The sequence below is a fragment of the Mauremys reevesii genome, linkage group 5, assembly GCF_016161935.1.
Source record: "Mauremys reevesii isolate NIE-2019 linkage group 5, ASM1616193v1, whole genome shotgun sequence".
NCBI lineage: Eukaryota > Metazoa > Chordata > Testudines > Geoemydidae > Mauremys > Mauremys reevesii.
This window is the reverse complement of record NC_052627.1, coordinates 115,144,628-115,163,626: the sequence shown is the minus strand read 5'-3', so window position 1 is coordinate 115,163,626 and position 18,999 is coordinate 115,144,628. Positions and strand designations below refer to the sequence as shown.

The 18,999-nt window shown below is 44.6% G+C and overlaps 1 protein-coding gene across 7 annotated transcripts in view; it reads right to left on the bottom strand.

Moving 5' to 3' along the window:
• Positions 1 to 17,826, bottom strand: part of TBC1D14 (TBC1 domain family member 14) — a 103,859-nt gene extending 86,033 nt beyond the window's left edge. For 2 of the 7 annotated variants that reach the window (XR_005598966.1, XR_005598967.1), the window contains exons 1-2: positions 17,307 to 17,826; positions 7,625 to 8,360 (exon numbers count right to left, since the gene is read on the bottom strand). Coding sequence is in view for 4 of the 7 variants with exons in the window: in XM_039539773.1 (XP_039395707.1) it covers positions 7,625 to 8,360; positions 17,307 to 17,349 (779 nt within the window). In the remaining 3 variants the exon portion in view is untranslated. Of the gene's footprint in view, positions 1 to 7,624; positions 8,361 to 11,173; positions 11,328 to 14,485; positions 14,504 to 17,306 lie in introns of those variants that run through there. The other 5 variants (XM_039539775.1, XM_039539777.1, XM_039539776.1 and 2 more) reach the window with 5 other exon arrangements.
• Between the last annotated feature and the right edge of the window lie 1,173 nt (positions 17,827 to 18,999).

The following is an 18,999-nucleotide window of genomic DNA, read 5'->3' as shown; positions in this document are numbered from 1 at the left end:
ATTAAAGTGCTTTAATTAAATCCTATATTGCATATCCACACTAACTCCTTGTGTCACTGGAGCGCATCCACACTAGCAGCTCTTGCAACAGAGAGCAGTGCATTGTGGTAGCTATCCCACCATGCAACTGGCTACAGGGTGCTTTGGGAAGGATTTGCAATGCCTCCTGGGGTGGGTACAGCATCAACATGATGCATCCTACTAGATTGCCAGCCGCTTTTCAACTGAAGTGTGTGAGGGAGTGTGTGCAATAAGGAGCGTGTGTGGATGGGATGGAGAGTGAGAGAGTGTGTGTGCTGGCATGCTGTTTCCCAAGTTCAGGCAGCTGCCCAAAGCAACCTGTCCTGAGGCAGGGAGAGGGAAAACCCCTGACATCAACCCCCACCTCCCTCCCTGACTTTGCACAGCACAGCCTCTCTCTCTCACACACACACCCCTGCGTGTGTGTTTACCTGTGTGTTTGTAGTGTGGGAGACAGCAGGAGCATTCCACGTTAACTACTTACTCTGTGTGTCCCGGAGCAGAGCAGCACAGCACCCTGGCTGTCAGAATGGAGTTTTGAAAGGGGAGGGGCGCATGCCTGCAGGGCTGCCGAGTTCAAAACAATAAGCAGAGCTGTCACTGCAGGCATTGTGGGACACCTCCGGGGGGCAATTACACCCATAAAAGCAAGCAAGGTGTTTACGCTGGCACTTTGGTGATAAAACCTTTGCACAAAAAGCCTTATCACTTTCCTCAAGGTGGCTTTATTACAGCGCTGCAACTGAGGAGTTTCATGGCAAAAAGTGACTTTACAGTATGTACACCACTGCTGTTTCATTGCCAAAAGCTGTCTTTTGGAGAAAAAACTTGCAAGTGTAGACCAAGCCATTGTGTGTAGGTGTTGAGCTCTCAGTCTCTTCTGCATTAAATGTTCAATGCCTTCTACACTATTCATATTGAGCTACAGAAAAAGAAAAAGGGGGGTGGGTCTCAAACGCATCTAACAATGGAAATGCTTATTCTAGCATTATTTCTTCTTACTTTAAAATAATTATGAAATATGTATCATAATGGTCTGAGAAAAGAAAATACCAGAAATCACATAGGAATAGCAGTTATAATGTCTCAGATTTTACCAAAGACATTAGGTTTTCCCACTAAAATGCTACTTAGGTCTCAGACATGCCTACTTTTAAAATAGTTCACTTCCAGTGAGCCATGATGGAGAGTCTGACAATTTAGACAATTTTCTGAGTACAGCTTGTCAATCTGGTTGATGTTATGAACTTGTTGCATCATGGAATGCCTCTGTAGGGATATAGAATCCACAGTTTGCTGACAGGACTGTAGCAAGTCTCTCCCAGACCACATACAAAAGGGTGAGTTCTGAGATCCTTCCTATTTAGATGGAAGCTGTGACAATCTGTACCCCTATGTTCACCCCCTTTACAAGACTATGTTAAATTTTGTACAAAGCATACTGTGGAAGGTGTCATTTGAAAGCTCATGATTTGCTGATTATTGTCCTGGTAAAATGTGTGGCAACATTGTATGTAAAGATACAAGATCTCACTGTATGATATTATCAAGACATGTTCCAACCTGTTCTGGAGGGCAGTCACAAATAAGTTCCCCAGAGACAAAATGACTAGTCAGTGCCTCAGCCAGGTGTCAACAAGATCAAATGGACATTCTTCAGAAAGAAAGAGGTACATTTTGACAAAGAAGCAGCGTAAGGTTTCTGGCCACTCAGACTTTGTCTCCTTAACATCAGCTGAAGATGATTCTTGTGCAAGAGAAATGGCTATAAGAAGAGAGGGCAGACATCCTTGCTCTCTACCCACAGCATCATCAGCACCTGAAGAGCAAAGGAATCAGCACTGGCTGGGGCTGGGGTGGGGGGCAGGGATCCTGACTCAAGGAGGTTCAGCCAGTAAGAACGCTGGAATATGTGGTGGTATTCACTTAGCTTGTTAAGTAAGGTGTTAGTTGTGTTTTACTTTTAATTGATTTGTAACCAATTCTTACTTATATGCCTCATTACTCATAGTCACGTAATCTTTCTGTAGTTAATAAATTTGCTTCATTATTTTTCTATCTAAACCAGTATGTTTGGCTTGAAATGTTTGGGAAGCTTTATTTAGCATAACAATATTTGTGCATACAGTTTTTTTAATTAATAAATGACACTTAATATGAGCTTGTATTGTCCAGTACAAGATGCACACTTCTGGGGAAAATCTGGGACTGGAAGTTTGCTGATATTATCCTGTAATGTATACTCATACAATATAGGTAGGAGTGATTTACATGCTGGAGGCTGTGCGTTAGCAGACCAGGAGTGGTTACTCTCACAGTGAAGCTGGGTAAAAAGACACCAGGTTGGAAAAACATAGGGACACAGCTGTCCATCAGTCCAGACTGTACGGTGGGTAATGTCCCAAGATGCTTCTGTGACAATACGTTAGCTGAAGCCCGAGGAACAAACTTGAAGGAAGATTGAAGCAGACGTGGGAAGCTTTTGGCAGGAAAGAGGAAGAGATGGACATGCTTTCCTAGCCAGGGAATTCAACTCAATTTGGGGGTCAGCTGTGAGCAAAGAGTTAGGTGATCTAGAAAGGCTCCCTGATTCTGAAAAGAAGCCACAAGCTGCAAGACAAGGATCCCGAACATACCAGAGGACTCTGCAGAAGCCCAAAGAATGTTCCAGAGTGGTGAGGAACCCAGAGATAGGGAAATGCATATAGGTGTCTGTACTGTTTTGTATACATTTGTATTTCTCTTGCTATCTAAACAAAGGGCAATGGCATTTCAGAATCCTGGGTAAAAGTCCATCCACGTGTCTGTTTGCTTTCATTATTGCATGCCCCTGAATAGGTAAACTGGAAGGCTCAGACCTCTGGTAGAATTCAGTGGGGAATATTCAAAAGCTGCTGGAGAGGTGGCACTAGTTTCAGGGTATAGGGTCCCCACTGCTACCAGGGTGTCAGACATGAGGTCCACGCCTGGTGTGCATGCCTACAGGTCCAAAGCCAGGGACAGTGCTGAAAACTCTGCACAGCTCCAGCAAGTTAAGAGCACATAGGATTCAGCATTTGGATCCCATCACAACAGAGGGAGCTCAACCAGATAGGACAATAGGCACATACAGGAGCGGCTCTAGGCACCAGCAAAGCAAGCAGGTGCTTGGGGCAGCCCATTTGCAGGGGCGGCAGCCGGCAGGGATCCAGCCTGGGAGCTGAGAACCAACAGGGGGCCCTGGGAGCTGTAGTTCCTTGGTTAGCTCCCTGCCTACAGGCAGCGGTCGAGCATTCGGCATTTCGGCAGCGACGTCTCTCGATGATGCCGCTTGCCGCCGACAAGCGACGTCATCAAGAGGCATCGCCGCCGAAACTTGGCAGCATTTCAGCGGATGCTCGACTGCTGCCACGGTCCTTCATCTGGCGGGCTGTTGGGGACCGCTGCTATAGAGCCAGCCCTGGAGCAGGGAAAGAACTACATTTCCCAGCATTCCCTTGGCTGCTATCAACAGGAAATGGGGGGAGGGACTATGAAACCCTCATGCTGCAGCTTGCTGTGAATGGAGAGCTCACTGCTAGAGCAGGGTGGCACTGTGAATGGGGAACAAGTGTGCCCAAGGAGTAGAAGGCTTTGGCCCAGATATCCCCTTCAGAAGACATCCCCAGACTGGATTAGGGATACTGGTGTGACCTTCCCTTGCAGCCCCCAAAGAAGGAATTGAGTGGACTAAATGGACAGTGCCAGAGCAGCTCCAGCCAGGTCAGAGACATCCTCCCCTGGCCCTTCCCAGATAAGGTGGGAAGGGGAGAGTGTGGAGGTCCCAGGCTAGGGGTGGGGTCATGAGGGGGTGGTCACAGGGGTTACTCCCCTGACTCCCAGCTTCTCCCTCCCGAAAAATTTCCCCACCAGTTGCTGCCCCATCCAGTCAGGATAAGCAGCTGGCGAGCCAGGATACTTTGTTTACTTAGGTTTACCTCCATGCCTGCGGACACTTGAGGTAAATAAACCATCTTGGTCCACCAGCGGCTTATCCTGATGGTCCAGAAGCAAAAGTTTGCTGACCCCTGAATTATAGGGTCGGCTTATGAACAGGTTATAAAAAATTTCCATTTTTACTTATCCATCGGGGGGGGGGGGGTCAGCTTATAAACAAACCGGCTTATGGTCATCAAGTATATAAAGTACTTATTTAAGCCAATTTCACCCATACCTGGCAGTACATAAAAGAATCCTACGGAAGACACATCTCTGGTATCTCTCCTTGAGAAGGAAGCTCTGTAGTCAGTTCATATCTAATACAAAAGCCTGACCTGCAAGTAGCAGCCCTGCAACCTACCCTGTACAAGAAATACATGATACTCCCTCCTGACTCCCAGCAAATTAACTGAATAAAAATCGAGTCTCTTGAACAGTTACATCTTATTTCTCAGAGAGCTGGATAAATCTCCAAGGAAACAAAGAACTGAAGCTGTGGAGCAGACTCTTTCCAAGGCAAGCACTTACTAGAACCTCTAACAGATGCCTCAATATCAGTGGTCTCCAAGGTAGCATGTGTTTCTGCACTGTAGGGAACAGAGGAAAGTTAGCACCAGGGTGCCATTCACACAACACTACAAGATCCCTTGCTGTTAGGTTGATTTTTCCAAATCCACATATAAAGGAATGCCTCATTGAGGTAGTTCCACCAAGGTTTAAAAACCTCTGCAGGTTCATTAGATATAGTTACACAAAAAGAAAAATAAAGAGAGGAACTGTGTGTCTAAGTGCCTACAAAGGCATGACATACAGCATTAAGTGCTTGGGAAATATGGTTGAGATAGCTGGGAAGTGGACAAATAGGTTGAATGTGCACACAGGAATGCTGTGTGAAAGAGGCAAGGCCGTACGGACAACTTCTAATAAGGCAAGTGACAGCATGATCCAACCAGTAAATAAGGTTTTCAGGGCTCTTTCAGGTGAAGCAGACAAGTTCAAAAGGTTTCTACTTGCCTGAGCCATATGAAAGCGACCCCCAGTTAAGGGAAGGAATAAGAGCAGTAGACAGATGGATTACTTTGCTTCTATGCTGAACTGAGTCTCATATGCACTCCTGGTGGTATCCCTCAGTGTAAGAAGTTACCTGTTAGACACGATATGGTACTTTGTTGAAATATATTTCCCTTTTAGGGAATACCAAAGGTGTCAGTTTTGCTTTCAATGAGGGTAGATAAAAATGTGCTTTTAAAAAGATTTAAAAATGTAAATTAAATACAGATTTAACTATTAAAACCAACTAAAATTGAATTTGAAATTATGACAACCTATGTTAATGCAAAAACTTCCTATAGCCTATTAAAATAATTTAAAGATAAAGTACTGCTTGAGTATTTATTTTTGCTGCCAACATTTTAAAGAAAGTTAATTGAACTGGTAAAAGTTGATGGCTAAACAGCAAGCTCTGGTTCCAGGTGAAGTGCTAAACCACCTTTTGATAACAGTAGTCTCTTCTGCAGATGTACAGAGAATATTTGTTTAATTTCAGTTTATGCAACAACTAGTTCAATTCAAAGATCAGTTCATTCCAATTTGAGAAGCTGAGTAGAAGTTAAAAACTCAGTTTCTCTTTCATGGTGAGAGAACCTTGGTTAGTACTGTAACCAAAGAGAATCAAACTTTCTTTAGCAAGATAAACTACAGAGCACCAGTGCAAAACAAGATTAAAATCTATTTAAATCAAGGTTTCCCCACTTGCTGATTTTAATCATTTTAATGTAAGGGCTTGTCTACACTTACATTTTATAGCACCCTAACTTGCTGGCTCAGGGGGGTGAAAAATCACCCCCCGCCCCCCGAACGCAGCAAGTTTGAGTGCTTTAAAGCATTAGTGTAGACAGGCTCTGAGCACTGGGAGCCACGCCTGCAGCGCTCAGAGCTATTCCCCTCATGGAGGTGGATTATCCAGAAGCGCTGGGAGAGCTCTCTACCACATTCGCACTTCAAAGCGGGAATGCTCCCGTGGCAGCACTTTGAAGTTTCAAGTGTAGACATACCCATATTGGAGTACTCAAATATACTGGAACTTCAAAATTATTTTATTGTTAAGACATTGTTCTCTAAGCTGCCATTTAGCGGTCAGTTTAATAGTTCTAAATCAACAGCTTTTGTTTCTTTTTCCCCTCCATTAAGACACTCTTTCAGAGAAGTAACAGAAATGATTGTTCTGTCAGTGTTTCATCAGTCTTTTCTTTCGGCAAATAGAGAAGTTTAAATAAAGAGTAAGCGGTTCATTGAAATAATCCGATAGGCAAAACTGGCTTTTTATAGCTAAAGCTGCAGAACACAGAAACTACCACCAAGCAATAACTGATTTGAATTCTACACCATACTAGACAACTTGCTTCAAAAATGTATTTAAACTGATATTTCTTATCAAGCAAGTAGAGCTAGTACAGAAAAATCATCATGTGTTCCATTAAACAAAAGAATTATTTAAGATGGCACATGACTTTTTTGGGTACTAGCTCTACTTGCTTGATAAGAAATATCAGTTTAAATACATTATTTTTAATGTAGGAAGCCAGGGCAGCCTTTCAGAAATGTAACTGCTTCAGTGATGCCCCAGATGTTGCCATTTCAATAATTAAGTGCTCAAGTTCCACATTCTAACTCTGGTCTCGGCATTTTCCCATTATAAAGACACAAGCGAGTGAGATGGTCAACAGTATTGTTTCCTAATCTTGATAGCAAGGATGAGCAGTTTAAACACCACTGGTCATAAGGTTATGATTGTGTCATGGCTATTTTTAATAAAAGTCATGGACAGGTCACAGGCAATAAACAAAAATTCACAAAAGCCCACCATGACTTTTACTAAAATCATCATAGGAGTGGGGGCTGACCACTGGGGAGACTGAAGCCTGAGCCCTGTGCGGGAGGGGTGGGGCTGAAGCTGAAGCAGTCATGGAGGTTCATTAAAGTCATGGAATCCATGACCTCTGTGACTAAATCATATCCTGAGTCATTTGTCACCTTATCAGTGAACTGATAACCTTAAGTCAAACAAAATAAAGTCTAAATATTTGTCAAACACTTTAAGTGGAATGTGTTTACATTTAATATTAATAAACTACTTAGCACTGCTAGAACATTTTCTATCCCTAGACCTCCAAGTGCTTTACAACAGTAGGCAAGTATCCTCTTAATCTAGCTGACAGGGAAACCAAGACATATGATGTTTAGTGACTTACCCAAGGTCATACAGTAAGTCAATGGCAAAGCCAGGAAGAAAATCCAGATCTCCTGGGGTCCAGTTCAGAGCCCTTTCCCCCAGAACCTTGCTTCCCCCCTTTAAACACAGCTGGAAAGAAGAGTTCCACCTTCATTCACTTCATGTGCAGAGTTCAAGCTTCTGTGGATCCCAACCACAGAGCACAGAATTTTAACCACTGCAGTGTGTCAGCCATGCGCAGCTCTGGCCTACTCAGGCAGAGCAGAAAGATGGCACTAATCTTGATACCCAGAGGAACTAGAATTGTTAGCTGAAGGTGTAACTCCTTACCATAAAACCCCTTAAGCACCTCCTAGACCCCAATACATAGTCAGAACGCTTTAACTTTTTTCTTAAATATCAAAATCCAATTACCTGGCAAAGAAGCTAGAGAAGGGTCCCAATATTTTCAACTTACTGTCCACATCTGCTTCTTGACAATACGCCTGCTGGCTTTGATCATTGGTCTCCTTAGTGGAATTCAATGTAACATCTGAAAACTGCACTTCATCAGTCTCCAGGGTCACTATTGCACTTGAGCTGCTTGTGACCATGAAGTCCAAAATGTCCTCATTGCTAACAGATAAAGTTGTTGACAGTTCTGTGCTGAGACTAGACACACTACAGACTGAGATATCATCACTTCGGTTCAGAGCTTTGGAAGTTGGACTGTATAGTTTCACCGTGTCATATCCAGTTCTTGGAAAAGTTGAGGACTTTCGTACACTGTGTTCATGTTCAGCATCCAAAGAAAGTGGAGGCACATAAGACAGCAGCATGCATGCACTCTGAAAAGTTCTCTCAGGCATGATTTCTGACTCAGACTGTTTTCTCTTCATATTTAATACACTGCAGTGAACAGGCTCCGGATTCCCTATTTCTAGAATTGGAATACCAGAATCTACAGATTTAAGGCTATGGCTATCTTCTAAAGAACTAGAGTGCTGGCTAGGTCCATACTCAGGCAAAGAGAGTGCTCTTGGGGCCCTTGAATTCAAGTTTTGAAGATTCTGGATACTGTTGCCCACTTTGGTGTCCAGAATTCCCATCAAGCTCAAACCATTTAAGGAGTTGGATACATTTACATCAGTCATCTTGGTCCAATTGGTAACTAGTAAAAGGAAAGAACAGTTTGTTTTTATTAAACACTTCAAAAAGTCTCTTATTAAAGAACTAATTACTATCATGTAGCTGTCACACAGTACCTAGGGAAAAATCATACACAAAGAATAAAACCAAGTAACTGAGGTAGAGAGGCACTGGTAACTGAATCATATGTTAGTTACAACGTAAAGCACTTTGTTTATAACTTAGGTTACTAGAAGTGAACATGTTTATCTTAAAAACTAGGTCCTTGTCATTACTTATAGTCTTTACTCTGTATACTTCTCTCAGCATGTAAAGTGAAAATTCAGCATTGTCAGTTTCACTTTCAGTGCTTCCATGATGGGGATTTCAAAAGAGATGTTTTCAATGGACTCTTAAGATGTCAAGAAAGCTTCACAGTGACACAGGAGCACCACTGAGTTAAGTTCCATCACAACATCAGTATAAACTGGACCTTTTCAATTCTCTCAGATCAATGTACACAAACTGATTTCTTTTAAATTTGCTATGCCACAGGAGGGTGCAGGATAGGCTTAGTGATCTAAATTTGGAGTCAGTTGAGATCTATGAGTTCTGGAGATATATGCCTCTCTCCCCTAGCCATTTTTTCAAAAGCTTCTTGGCAGGATTTTTGTTTTTTCCCCAGAGCTAAAGATCAAACTATTTACGTGATCTGAGTCTGAATGGTCTCAAACTGTCAAGTTTTACCCAAGGTAGTGCATGGCACCCACTAAGTCTTCAGGGGAACAAATTTGAGACTATTTAGGGGAAAAAAATATTGTTTTGTCTTTTTACACTGCACAGGCACCATTACAGAAAAACAGCTGGAGGGTTTCCATTCCCACCAATTTATATGCTTTAATCTCGATTCTTGCAAGGTTGCTACAATCCAAATAGTTACTCAGATTGCTTTGAAATTTGGTGTACCTCATGGAGGCACAGGGCAGCCTAAGTAATGCAAATTTAAGGTCATTTGATTTAGGAGTTTCCAAGTTACAGAGGCCCCTCCCAAAAAAACCCAATTTCCTTCTGCTGCTTTGTACTGTTAAACTAAGAGCTACTAACAACTGGATGAAACACAGACCTATTGATGGTCGTGAACTCACCCTTCTTTAACATATCTAAGGATAAATTAACCCACCTAAGACAAAAGGAGTTTTGAACAGAGTGGCTGGAGGTTGCTGCAATTTGAGAGTCATGAGTGGCTATTTAGTTGGGGGAGGAGGAGTGTAATCAAAGTATTTTGGGGGCAGAAAGAGATTTGAATCTTTCCTGGGAGAAGGTATTGGGGGTGGAGAAGAGGTGTCTGGGGCTGCAGCTAAGGTAAAAGGATTATGTGGCCAGATGGATGAATAGATAGGCGAGAGAGGTTGGGAACTCAGATGAGGGAGGCATGGCACTCCCTACCTGTGACAGTGCACCACCAATCCCCTACATACTCCAAAACACACCTTTACCAAGACTACCTAACTACTGCCTCCACCATTTAACTTAGGTACACCTAAGGACTTGTCTACACTGGCACTTTACAATGCTGCAACTTTCTCACTCAGGGGTGTGAAAAAACACCCCCCATGAGCGCTGAAAGTTTCAGCGCTGTAAAGTGTCAGTGTAGACAGAGTACCCAGTGCTGGTAGCTATTCCCCTTGTGGAGGTGAGTTTTTTTAGAGCACGGGGAGAGCACTGCTGCAGCAGCACTTTAATGTTGTCAGTGAAGACATGCTCTAACATACTGACTGCACCTAGAGTATATGCAAATAAATTACCACTGGTTACTGCCAGCTCCAAGGAAACAGCAGGAAGGTATGCGTATGCAATCTCCCTACAACTTTCTGTCTTTTAATAGCATTAGATTGAATCCTGTAGGTGAGAGTGAATGGGTTGTACAAGCTTCTCAGCTCCTTTGCCAACCTCACAGTTGCTAAAGTGAGGGCAGGTCTACAATGGGGGGGGGGGGGAGGGGGAGGGGGGGAATTGATCTAAGATACGCAACTTCAGCTACGTGAATAGCGTAGCTGAAGTCGAAGTACCTTAGATCGAATTACTTACCGTCCTCACAGCGCGGGATCGACGTCTGTGGCTCCCCATGTCGACTCCGCTACCGCCGTTCGCATTGGTGGAGTTCCGGAGTCGACAGGAGCGCGTTCGGGGATTGATGTATCGCGTCTAGATGAGACGAGATATATCGATCCCCGAGAAATCGATTGCTACCCGCCGATCCGGCCGGTAGTGAAGACGTACCATGAGAGTAAAGGAATGTGTGTTAATGGGGCATAGCTAAGGTTGCATGCTCAATTCAATGTTCTGCATGGGGATGACATACTACCAAGCAGTCTTAATGTGTTTTTTGTCCATTGAATATTTATTGGTTTGGGGCAGTTATAAAGCTTTTTTCCCCCACAACATTTAAATCTTGGCCCAAATTTAAGCTGCATTCTTCTGTCGATTTCTTGACATCTGCCGGGAAAATATCAACTGTGTGAAGAAATATTTATGCCATTCAACTTAAATTTAACTTATTAAGCAAATCAACTTTGTTTCTTTCCAGTCCACCCCGCTTTTATATTTCCCTTAACATGCTGTCATTTAAGTATAGGTCAATACTTAAGGCTTTTCCTGTCTTTTAGAGAGATCATTTGTTTTGTTGCATTTTAAAAAGAACAGTTGTTACTTTAAGAAAATTCCCAAAGTTCTAAAAGCCAACTAAATTTTATACATTCAAATCAACCAATGCATCAACTGGCCATTCCTTTTGCTATAGGACATCATATTTAATAAGCTAATTTGTCAGTTAAAAGAAACAAAAGTGAATATTACCAAGATTGTGGGATTTAACTTGTCCTGTGCTTTCCCCAAGACTTGTTTATTGTGGCTATTTTGTTGTATTTTCAGGGCTTGAAAAGATTAGGCTAGTCCTACTAGCCCAAAGACTAAGGCCTTTGTCTTCCCTTGGAAACAAGCTGTATCCTACCTTTAAAAAAAAAAAAAAAAGATAGCTCAAGATAACGAACATGAGGAAAAATACTAGTAAATACAAAACACTCTAGTATTAACTTCTTAACACTGGCCTGGTCTACACCTAAAACTTAGGTACAACTAGCTACATTGCTATGGGATGGGAACAATTCACATTCCTCTAAGGGCTTGGCTACACTGGAGAGTTGCAGCGCTGTTGGTGGCGGCTTTACAGCACTGCAACTCACTTACCGTCCACACTTGCAAGGCACCTACAGTGCTGTATCTCCCTGGCTACAGCGCTGGCTGTACTCCACCTCTGCCTGGGGAATAACGACTGCAGCGCTGGTGCTGCAGCGCTGGAGTGCCAGTGTGAACAGTGATTAATCTTACTACGCTGTAACTGACCTCCTGAATTTTCCCATAATGTTTTTAGCTAAAGAACTCTCTTTGTTTTGTTATGATGCCTCTCTTTGTTTTGTTGTGAACTCGGGGCTCCCGGAGCTGCTTATCTAAAAAACAAACAGCTACTGTTTGCAGTGAATGCGGCAGGCAGGGGGATGAATGTCCACAGCTAGTGTTTGCTTGAGGAGAGAAACAGCACGGCGGGGAGGAGGGAGGAAGGCGGTGGGAGAGAGTCCGTCAGAGCAGCTGCTTATGTGGTCTGAAGGCTATTTGCATTTAAGAGTGAATAAGGGGTGGGGGAAGTGGTCGGAATTTGCAAGGCAGAGAGCTGACACAGTGTCAGCTCCAAAAATCCACTCTCTCTCTCTCTCCCTGTCACACTCCACCCCACCCCACTCTTTTGAAAAGCACGTTGCAGCCACTTGAACGCTGGGATAGCTGCCCATAATGCACCACTCCCAACACCGCTGCAAATGCTACAAATGTGGCCACACTGCAGCACTGGTAGCTGTCACTGTGGCCACACTCCAGCGCTTTCCCTACACAGCTGTACGAAGACAGCTTTAACTCCCAGCGCTGCACACCTGCAAGTGTAGCCAAGCCCTCTGACATATTAAGCTGATCTAAGCCCTGGTGTATATATTGCTAGATTGACAGAAAAATTATTCCATTAACGTAGCTACCACCTCCACAGGGTGGATTTACTATAGTGATGGGAAAGCGACTCCCATGGCTGTATCAAGTGTCTACACTATAGCCACAGAGCTGCAGTGCCACAGCTGCGCCAGTGCTTATACACTAGACATACCCACTAGTAATGTATAATAGTAAGGATTCCACTCCCTAGTGTTTACCTTGACCTATTAATGTGTGAGAACTACATAGGGCCTTGCCTTCACTAAGATTTTACCTGGAGTTACTACATATCAACACACCTTCTTCCTAACATAGACACACCCTAAAACTAGTAGATAGGATCAAAAAACACATTGCCACACTGCCTCCCACAGTCACATCCTCCGCAATTTAAACAAACAGAGGCTTGGCTACACTTGCCAGTTGCAGCACATTAAAGGAACCCCACGTGCACTAGCTCACTCCCCATCCACACTGGCAAGGCACATAGAGCGCTCTGACTCCAGGCTAGAGCGCTCCTGGTTCTCCACCTCGGCAAGCAGAACAACATTTGATGAGCCTCTGCTGGAGTGCCCCAGTGTCAGTGTAAATGAAGTGTTGCATTACTGTGCTCTGATCAGCCCCAGGAAATATCCCAAAAGTCTTGTCATATGCCCTTTGAAAGCTCCATTTGACAGCCATCATGCTTATCTGTTTTGAGACAAAGCAACCATTACTGTGGAATGGTGTGTGTGTGTGTGTGTGTGTGTGTGTGTGTGAGAGAGAGAGAGAGACGGGGGGAAGAGGTGGTCTGCTGCTATCTGAACTTACAAGCCCCCTCAAAACCCACTCTCTCCCCCTCCCCCCAATACACACTCCCTGTCACACACCACCACCCCCTTATTTGAAAAGCACGTTGCAGCCACTTGCATGCTGGGATAGCTACCACAATGCACTGCTCTCTGTGGCTGTTGCCACGCCAGTGTGCTGTCAGTGTGGACAGACTACAATGCTTTCCCTACTGCACTCTACGAAGGCTAGTTTAACGCAAAGCACTCTACTGCTGCAAGTGTAGCCATGCCCTAGGAGTAACACACTGTTTGTATGCTACTAATTGCAACACGTCCAACTTTCTATTTTAATATGTTAAAACTTCTAGGACCAGCAACTTAATAGCTGAAAAAACAAGTTTATTGAATACATTTGATTAATTTCACTAGTATTCTAGCATTTAACAAGCTATAAAGATGGCTTGATACCACTAAGTAACATTTGTGGATTAAGGTAAGACAATATTTTGATTTTTCTGGTATTTATCCGTTCTTTTTTGATCAGCCCTACTTACTCCATCAGCCCTACTTACTTAAATTAGACCCTGATTTTTTTTTAAACTGGTCCCACTTCAATTTTTCTTCTTTTCTAGAACAGATCTGTTCTTCTCTTCCCTACATTCTTAGTCTCATCTCATCTATATATTAGGTTTCTCCTTATTTCTCAGCACAAAAGTTTCTCCTTAGCATGTACACACACATTTTCGCCTTTAATTAACAAATCAAATTTTAACTCAGACTCATCCATGTAGCTACACTATACTGAGAAACTTAACCAGACACCTGAAAGCTAAATGACTAAACCTACTAACCATAGACCAACATGAACGGTCCCCTTGTCCAGGGCAAAACTCACATGATCAACCCTCTCCCCCAATTCTGCTGGGAAATGAGGAAGGCACTGGGATTCCAAGAGTAGCACTGATACTATACTCTGCCTTGAATTCTCTCTCCCCGTCTTTAACAACAACAACAAAAAACACAGCATTCTGACTAGCTGATCTGATACATGTGAAGCTCCTCCTTCCCCTTCCCCCAACATCACCCATATTTTGGTCACTCTCTCTCTGATTCCCTCTCCTACCTTGGTAGAAAATTTCTGTTATTTCACCACTCCACAAGCCTCACTATTCTACCCTTCCCTCAACTTTCTGCAGTATGTCTCCCAATCTATGTGTTTAAGCCCTCTTCCCCAATGAATAACTCCAAATGTCTGCCTCTGCTGCTGCTGCTTAGTACTTTCTCAAGCAGCAGCAAAGTGAAAGTGACCTGTTACTCCAGTTTCACTGCAGTTTTATCATTTGGTTCTTCTCAGGATACTTACAAATAAATGTCCTTGCTGAAAACAAGAGAACACAGTAGCTCAAGAGGCTGATGAACCGTTTTCAAATGGTAAATTGATTCTTAGAGAAATCAAAGTAGGTTAGCACAGCACAATTGTTCTCACTTGGTTTAAAACTTTCTTTATGCAGGAAACATAACAGGAAGAGTTGCTTTAAATATGCAATCTGCAAATGCAGAAGTATGTACAACTACAATTTTCTTTAATGTTTTATACAGCAGAAAGCTACAGAATGTCATATTTGCTGTACAATATATCAATTAAAGCAACAGACAGTATCCAATTGTCAGTTAAAAAAAAACAACACACATTGCCTGTGCCCAGACCAGGTTATTTGTTTGCTTTAATATAGTGAAAGGATATTTGTTTTCTGGGTCTGATAAATAAAGCATTTGGAAATTGATACTGACAATTCCAAGGGTTGTTGCTAATGCTACTCCCAATACTGACTTTATCCCTAATTCGTTTATGATCAGCATGGCAAACTGTTAGGGCTACATCTCATTACAAGTCTAGTTCTCCCATGCCATACACTGCAAATGTAAGAGTTTTACTGTTGAACAAGACAATTCTTATAGCAATGCAACATCTCATTAAATAGTAGCCTACTGGTTAAAGCAGGAAGCATGCAGTCAAGTCTTTTGGGTTCACTAATCCTAGCTCTGCCACAGATTTGCTTTGCAACTCCGGGAAAGTGACTTAACTTTCTTGTTTTGACCCGCATCCCTAATTTACAGAACAGGGTTCATTTTCCTAGTGGTACTCAAAGAATTAATGTTTGTATATTGCTTTGGAAGCCCCTAAGAACTAGATAGAGCTTGGATGATCTTGCATAGTCACCTCCATTAATCCTGCCTGAAAAATAAATGACTACTGTATTTTAGGACCAATACAATCTTTGAACAGCAAAGTGCTTACATTATATTTTCCTCTAAGACAGTGGTTCTCAAACTTTTGTACTGGTGACTCCTTTCATATAGCAAGCCTCTGAGTGCAAACCCCCCCCCCCATACATTAAAAACACTTTTTTCATATATTTAATACCATAAATGCTGGAGGCAAAGCAGGGTTTGGGGTGGAGGCTGACAGCTCACAACCTCCCAGGTAATAACCTTGCGACCCCCTCAGGGGTCCTGACCCCCCAGTTTGAAAACCCCTCCTCTAAGAGCGTCAGAAACACTCTTTAGGCAAACGGCAGTAGTATGTTTCACTAAGTATGTCAGATTCATGTACATAGTGTTAGAAATCTCTACTGCAAATGATCTCAGCATACATTTAAACTGTGTAAAAGCATGAAATTTTGGGCAAACAGAACGTAAAAGCAGATCTGGAGGAAAACAGGTTAATACCACAGCACTGCCAGTAACAAAAAATTCCTTTAACTTGAATATAAGTTGTCTCGGATACATTCATCACTGCAAAAACGTTAATGGAAGAAACTTAGGATTTTTTCCATTTAAAAAAAAAAAGTAATTTTTAAACTCTGCCACCACAGCCAAACCCCTCCCTCACAAACCAGCTTGCTATTGAGCAACACTCCATGAACTTTTACAAGTCCAGCTAAGGGTTGGAGAAAGGGGTAGTAAGCACAGGTTTTTAAATGACTTAAAACTATTTCCCCCTTTTCCCTCATGTCAAATAATTTAAATGAATCAGTGTTATAATAAACCTCTGTTCTAAGACTAATGTACAGCTCTTTCCAATATTATTGAAAACAAATATAAGGCCATGTCAAATTGGCAGTACTCTATCATAAGAGACCACTTTAACAATATCCCATGCACTCTCTAGTACTGTGCCATTTCCCTGAGTCTTTGAAGCCCAATTGAGCTTGTGGAAAACCAATGTTTCCATATGACAGGGTTCAAACTGGATCCGTATTTTTAGTTTTGCCACGTCAAAAAAAAAAAACGTTTTTGAAAAGGGTTGCATGAAAAATTCAGAAAATTGAACAATTTTTCATAACACTATTTGTTTTACCATTTTTGACCCCCAAAAAAGTTTTGTCTGGAATGTTTTCGAGCAGCTGTATCAACTAGTTCTCGCTCTTCCCCCACCTTCCCCTTGCTAACTGAAAACAACAACTGAGGAGCGCCAGAAGGTACCTCACCCAGCGGCCTGAGAGAACCTGGGAAGTATAAAAAACAAAACCGAGGAGTCCTTGTGGCACCTTAGAGACTAACAAAGTTATGTGGGCTTAAGCTTTTATGGGCTAGAAACCACTTCAGATGTATGAAGTGAAAAATACTGGAGCAGGTATAAACACATGAATTTTTCACTTCATACATCGGATGAAGTGGGTTTTAGCCCACGAAAGCTTATGCCCAAATACATGTGTTAGTCTCTAAGGTGCCATAAAACCTCCTCGGTTTTTTTTGCTGAGACAGACTAACAGGGGGCTACACTGGAATCCGGGAAGTCTGACTCTCAAGCGAAAACAGAGGGGACAGAGGGTGGCTCCCCGAGCTGGCTCCTCACGGGACGGCTGACAAACCCAAGCCCCTCCCATCCAGGCTTGGAGGCAGGCAGAGAAATCGCCGAGCACTCGGCGGGGTCCTGCCGAACCAGTCCGGGGGGAGTTTCGCAGGGGCACATTGCGGTGGCCTTTCACGCAGAGCCGCCGTCAAGCAGCCCTGACTGGCCTCCGCTCCTGGCCATGCTGCCAGGTTCCCACTGCCGGGCTGGCAAGCAGCACAGGTGTCACCGCACGTCTCCCCTCCAGCCCCGGGCAGCGCCACCCTCGCCTGCCACCCCGGCCCCCGAGCGCCACCAGAGGAGAAAAACTTCCCAGGCTGGACTTTACCTGGGTAGCTCCGCCGCCCATTGGTCTCCTCCAGCCGGGCCATGCCCAGCCCAGCCCTCCCCACAGCGGCGGCTGCGGAGCTAGGGGGCAGCCGGGGGCTGGTCCATTCTCCGCCCGGCCCGGGGAGCTCGGCTGCTCAGCGGGGGCGCGGCGCCTCAGCCCCAGCCAGCAGGGAGCCACCCGCGGCGGGGAGCAGGCCCCCCATCCCCGGACACACACACACACACACACAGCCGCCGGGCAACAGGCAGGGGCGCTCGCGCTGCTCTGCAGCTACCACCGGGCTCTTCCGGGAACAGGCACGTTCTAACAGCGCCTCCCCCCTCGGCAGCTGTTCCGCCTTCGCGCCGCTCCCCCTCCGCCGCGGGGGCAGTCTCGGTCTGCTATTCCGCACACGCGTCTCCTCCCCCACCGCTGACGCTATTCCTCTCCCCTCTGTTGCGGCTGTTCCCTTTCCAGCCGCTCCTCCCAGCAGCTCACTGGCCCCGCCCGCCAGCGAGAGAAGCCAATGGGCGGCGAGAGAGCGACGGACGGGGAAGCGTTTAACCAGGCGAGATGGGGCTCGCGGAGGGAGGGGGCGGAGCTAGCCGATCCCCGCGGCCGGGTTCTGTACCTGTCCTGTGCAGCTCCGCCCACCGCCATTTTGAATTCTCCGGGGAGGGCCGGGGCTGGAGGGCCCCGAGCGAGGGGAGACTAATGGAGCGGCCGAGAGCATAGATCAGCGTGGGCCCCTGGGTTGCTGTGGCTGCCCAGCTGCAAGGGAGGAAGGGGCCTGCGGTGAAGCAGGGAGACCCCGGGCAACTCTGAGGCGGGGAACGCGACCGTCTCTGCGGGTCTGTGTCACCCGATGGCGATTTGTCAGGGAACCCGCACAGCTGAGAGCAAACGCCAAGTTCAGACAGGGGGACAGGGGGCGCCCTACCTGGCAGCCCGGGGGAGCCCCAGCGCGGGCACAGCCTGTGACACAAGCCCAAAGCGAGGGGCACAAAAAAAACCTAGAATGGAGGGAGAGGCTTTATTTTGGTGTAAAATAAGCTCAAGTTTTTGGGTGGGGATTGGGAGGGGCTTATAAAGTCGTCTCACAAAAAGTTGGAGATCGAAGCATCTTCCCTCACCACCCCCAGTGAGCTGCGGCCCTGCTGTTGCATAGACACTTAATACAGCCACAGGAGGGGGTTTCAGTTGCTGTAGTATCACCTAAATTTGGGTTATTGCTGATTATGTACTCTGTGCATCATATGACTTTAAAAACAAACTTTGTATCTGTGGATGATCTAAGCACTATACCCAAATGTACACTATTTTTTTCAACATATGTATTAGCGTTAAAATATTTTAATCCACCCCTTTGAAAGGCAGTAGCTAGGTCTACGGAAGAACTTGCCTGTTGCCCTAGCTGGCCCTATGGCAAAGGTTAGGTCAACCTAACTACATTGCACAGGGCACGAAATTTTTTGCAGCCCTGAGCAGTGTAGCTAGGCTGACCTATGTTTTAGGTGTAGATGGGAAAGCTAAGGGGGAGAGTTTAAGTGACTTGATAACAGAAGTGTTAAGGACCAGATTTGCAAAGGAGCTCAGCCCATTGGGTCCATAGCACCTTTGAAAATCTTTCCTGGGTGGTATTTAGGTCCCTAAATGGGAACTAAGCTCTTCTGGAAATCTGGTCTCATCTGTAATGCCAGAAGAGGAACCT